Genomic DNA, 5189 nt, shown 5'->3' with positions numbered 1-5189 from the left:
GAGGGAGGGATACTGAAAAAATGTGCACGTGCTGTTTTTATTTTTATTAAGTGATACGGCCCGCGGGCCGGCCCGTTTTGGCCCGCGAGTTGGCCCGACGGGCCAGCGGGCTTGACGGGCCGGGCTGTCATGGGTTGACGGGCTGAATTTCTGGACCCGGCCCATGTATTTACTGACGGGCTAGCGGGCCGGCCCGTCGGGCCCGACCCATTTTGCCATCCCTAATCATGTCATTGAAAATTGAATAAAATAAAAAATATTAATACAAATTTATTTTAACTTCGGATAATAGGAATTGATATCTTTACACAATAATAAAAATAGTAAAATACAACGTGGCGTCCACTCTATAAAGGGTGAACAGTGGAGCGAAACACTGAATGCCCAAGCCTCTGAAGCTATGTCGACGACCACAGCGACGTCGTCTTCACCGTTCCTGCGCCCATTCCTTTCACTCAAACCCTTGCCTTCAAAATCTTCACTCCATCTTCCCAAATTGCTCAACCGAAGACCGCTTCACCTTGCTGTCAACTCCACCCGTTGCTTTTCCCCTGCCGTTATCAAAGCCAAACGCGGCGTTTCGGGAACTCAATTGTGCTTTTCTAGTCGCCGGAAACCTATACTCTCTTCGGAAGAGGGTGAAGACAATCTCAGAAGAGTGCTTCAAATTACGCTTTGGGTTGCTGAAGGTGTCTACATTCTATGGCTCTTCCTGCTTCCTTATGCCCCTGTACGTACCCTTTTTACCTTTTTCAAATTTTCAATTTGCCATGAGGGGGATGTTTATAAACTTAAATTGATTTTGGTCTTCATTGATTCCTAAGTGCGTCTTAAGATAACCACTCAAATTGATTCTCACCTCTAAAATGGACCCAAAAATTGAAAAACTGGAAGTAACTTGTTACTTTAACTTTCAACATGAAATTGGAATCTAATATGAAATAATTGAATATTGGAACAGGGATTAAATAATTTGAAAATTTTCTAGTACTACCTCTATTTCCGTTCTCATTTATAAGGAAAAAAGAGTTAACTTTGTATTGATCAAAGAAAGCAAACTAGTCTCTTAATTTTGTTCTTAAAATACCCTTTTTGCTACATATTATGATGGTAAAACCAAAAGTTAAATATTTATTATTATGATCTTTTAAGAAAAGCATCATTAAAGGTAAAAGTAGTTAACATTTGCTTATAGTTTCTAATAAGAAAAGTGTGATTTTTTTTATTTTTTTATTTTTTTATTTTTTTTGTATTAAAATGTGAACGAAGCTAGTATATTAGAACATCTGCCATGAATTGCTATTTGGATTTAAACAATTTTTTTTACACTGTAGTAAAGATTGCCATGGATGTTTGTTTGTTAATGATTTATGATTGACCGACCATTCGATGGTAAGTTTGTTACAGTGAGAATCCATGAAAAATTAACTTCTTACGTGTTGTTTCTAGATATAAGATAATAATAAGAAACTGTTAAAGTAAATGTGATTACTCTGAAGGGAGCCGGTACTACAAAACATTTGTTCCTTTTGTGGTGTCGCTTGTAATTTAAAATGATTGTAGAAAGTTGTTTCCATAGCTTTGGGAACAAAACTTTCTCCTTTGCTTCTTCCTTTGCCTTGGCAATTTGGAACATTTTGAATAGTTATGTTGTATATAATTTTTTTTTCCTATTTGTTAATATTGTATAGAATTGATTAAAGTTTGAAATCTCAAAGACTCCTCGTATTGTGACAGGGAGATCCTGTATGGGCCATAAGTTCTGACACATGGAACTCTCTTGTGGGTCTTTCTCTAAATTTCTTTTTCATATTGCCTTTCATGAACTTTGGTACGTACCCTATTGCTCATTGTACCTAGGTAACAAATAATGTCTGAGTTGATTCCTTTTATTTTCAACTTTTCATAATGGAGATTCTTTAATTTGGATGAATTTACAAGCATTACAATGACAAATGAGAATAACTGACGACGTTCTCATATTTACATTTTCCATTATATTGGTGAATAAACTGTATTTTGGTCAATTTTTATACATAAACGAGAAGAAACTTGTTTCAAAAGATTCATTTTGAGTCCTTTCATCTTTTTATATATGAAAATTTACGTTTGAAACCTATATTGCCATGTAGTATGGATAATTCCCGTTATGTGCCTCCAGATACCCAGCAGAAAACTATTGTATATATACAGTCTTATCCTGTATTTAGGTTCTTGGGGAAGTGATTGCTAATTGTTTCTATCGTGTTTCTAGTTTTTCGACAAGAAAAGAAAAGAAAGCAAAAGATTTTGAATCCATTACTGCACTGAAACAAGCTATTTTATTCACAAACAGATCTGAAGCTTGATCTGCTCCTTTTAAGAATAACATGGACTATATACTGCTTTTTGTGTATTTTTTGAAGAAAACTATAATGGTTATCTTTGCACTTCAATGATTTCCACATTGACCATTTTGGCAGAGTAGTTGGAATTCGTCTGATTGATGCGCCAGTTCTTCATCCTGTAAGTGTCATTGCTCAAAGTAATCGGCACCAAATACAACCATTTGATGTAACAATCTCCCTAATTTTGGATCATTTTCTTACTTCAGATGGCCGAAGGACTCTTCAATTTTGTGATTGGCTGGACGTTTATGTTTGCCCCATTGCTGTTCACAGATAAAAAGAAAGATAGATATAAAGGGTCTCTAGATGTCCTCTGGGGCCTGCAAATGTTCCTGACAAACAGTATGTCTGACAAACCTCTCTTGCTTGACAAGTCTTTTTGATTAGCTCCAATAGAACAGCAATGTTCCTTTATCCGAAACAGATGAATGATTTAATTTCAACTTATTCTTACTTTAGATGTTATGTAATTACATTACCTTTCTTATGATGCCAGCATTTCTGATCCCATACATGGCTATCCGCTTGAATGATCCTGTTGATGAGACTGCTCCAAGAAAACTTTCACAATTTGGGTCGGTGATGGCAAATGGTGCTCCACTTGTTGGAGTGGTTGGTGGGTGTGCATGTCTTGTATCTCTATTGTGGACTCTTTATGGGCGAATGGATGCAAATTTTGGGGGCATAGCAGATAGATGGGACTACTTGGTGGGTTATCTTGGATCAGAAAGGCTGGCTTATGCCTTCATATGGGACATATGTCTTTACATGATTTTCCAGCCTTGGTTGATTGGTGACAACCTCCAGAATGTCCAAGAAAACAAGGTTGCTGTAGTAAAGTATCTTAGGTATGTTCCCGTGATTGGCTTAATAGCTTATCTTTTATGCTTGGAGCCCAAAGAGGCATGATAACTGTGCTAGGTTGATTAGTTTATTTTGTACTTAAAAAAACTCAGTTAAAATAATCTCTTGCACATTTTGAAAAAAAATGATTTTTTGAATTTAAATTAACTGATCCATACAATTATCAATTCCTAAGTATGGTTACTTTGTCAGTTGTCTTTCAGATCCATTACAAATTGTTGCAGAAGTAGTTTGCTTCAGGCTATCAGAGTTGTTTGTGGGCTCTCATATTATTACTTCCATGTCTTTAACATTGGTCTTGGCTTTTACTTAAAAAAAAAGGCTTAATTAAGACAGGGTCTTTAAAATTTGAATATTTTCATAAATTTGAATAATTTTAATTGAGTTCCTGTTAAAATTTTCATTCTATTGAGTACTTAAATATTTTTTATTTTCATTTTCGTCCAAGTGTTCTGTGCTTCATTTTTTCTTTAAAGGGGATAGTGTGACTGTTATTTCTGTCTTCTCGTCTCGATCTCATTGAACAACTCCTTTCGTGTTTTTTCAATCTCCTACAATTCTCGGTCAACTCGTTTCTTGTCTACCCAATACCGAGAATTGGAGGAGATTAAAGGAAGAAGACACAAGTTGATTAGCAAGTTGGAGTTTAGAAGATAGAAATAAGGGTCATATCATCAAATGGTAGGATATTTAAATGAAAATAAAAAAAGTATTTTGAGTATTCAATAGAACAAAATTTTTTAATAACGACTGTATTGAATACCCAGAAACTTAACTATACCGAAAAAGGTATCCAAATGCTTCGAATGTTTACAGAAAAAATCTAGTGTTCTCATCCAACTATTGTTTCTCCTCAAATGTATTCTCATACCAAAACTAAAATACCTATTGTAGAAACAATGTGATTTGGGATGAAATTGTTTTAGTATGCTAAAAGAAATCTCAAAACGTACAACTCTTCAGTCATATAAAATGATTCCATAAATCTAGCTAAGAAAAATCAATTAGAGTGTAAAGTATTTGCAACAAACACAACACTAACACTTGAAAATTCAACGGATAACACGAGGCTAATCAAAGCTTAACTCATTACATCCATGGTGGTCGAAAACATCAATTTTTCTCTCTTGTATCAATATAAGTCAGGTCTAAGATAGGCAACTTGTTTGGAAGATATAACAACCATATGTTAATATTCCCTTTATAAATGCTCTGTGATTGAGTATGCTTGTATGCTATTTGCATATAATTAACATGTAGTTAAGCTTAATATTGAGATATTAAGTGAGTTTAGAATCAATAAATCTTAATGGACTTAATTGTTATAATTCTTTAATGGATTTTTACTTATTTTAATGTGTCAATTTATGGGTTGGTCTATTTAAAAATGTGTAAACTCAAATTTTGTAATCCAGTCCGAATGGTTAAGTGAATAAACTTATGTAAGGAGTCTTAATATACAACTATTATTAAGATTGTATCTAATATATTTTCATGATTTAAATAAAATGTATATAGTTTAAAAGCAACATAATTTTATTTTAATATTTGAAAATAATTTTAATTTTGACTAATATTAAGAACATTATAGAAAATACAAATAATAATAATAATAATAATAATAATTTATATTTATATTTGGTTAAATCATTCCAGATGTCCTCCTTTTTGTAGCTAGAGATGGCAAATAAACCCGTCCTCGTGGGTATTGCTCGAACCCGTCCCCGTTTTGACGGGGAATCCCCGCATTGACTGGGTATGGGTATGGGTATGGGTATGGGTGTAACATCCCTAGGGATTATTACTTAAAAATAAATAATAAAACAAATAATTGCTTTAAAAGCCATCTCGATAAAAATCCCAAAGCGGGAAAATTCCAATTTATTAAGATAGCGCGCCAAAACTCGTAAATGAATTCATAACTGATTACAAGTTCCC

The 5189-nt window shown here is 33.9% G+C and overlaps 1 protein-coding gene across 1 annotated transcript; it reads left to right on the top strand.

The window, feature by feature from the left end:
- Positions 1-365: 365 nt before the first annotated feature.
- On the top strand, positions 366-3418 carry LOC114172968 (uncharacterized). The gene is made up of 5 exons (XM_028057137.2): positions 366-730; positions 1738-1831; positions 2468-2505; positions 2594-2729; positions 2884-3418. The coding sequence occupies exons 1-5, from the start codon at positions 401-403 to the stop codon at positions 3294-3296; spliced, it is 1011 nt and encodes a 336-aa protein (XP_027912938.2). The 5' UTR covers positions 366-400; the 3' UTR covers positions 3297-3418.
- The last annotated feature ends 1771 nt before the right edge of the window (positions 3419-5189 follow it).

This window comes from Vigna unguiculata, chromosome 2 (genome assembly GCF_037176805.1).
Source record: "Vigna unguiculata cultivar grain cowpea cultivar isolate G323 ecotype 2 chromosome 2, ASM3717680v1, whole genome shotgun sequence".
In the NCBI taxonomy this organism is placed as follows: Eukaryota; Viridiplantae; Streptophyta; class Magnoliopsida; order Fabales; family Fabaceae; genus Vigna; species Vigna unguiculata.
This window is presented reverse-complemented; position numbering and strand designations above follow the sequence as displayed.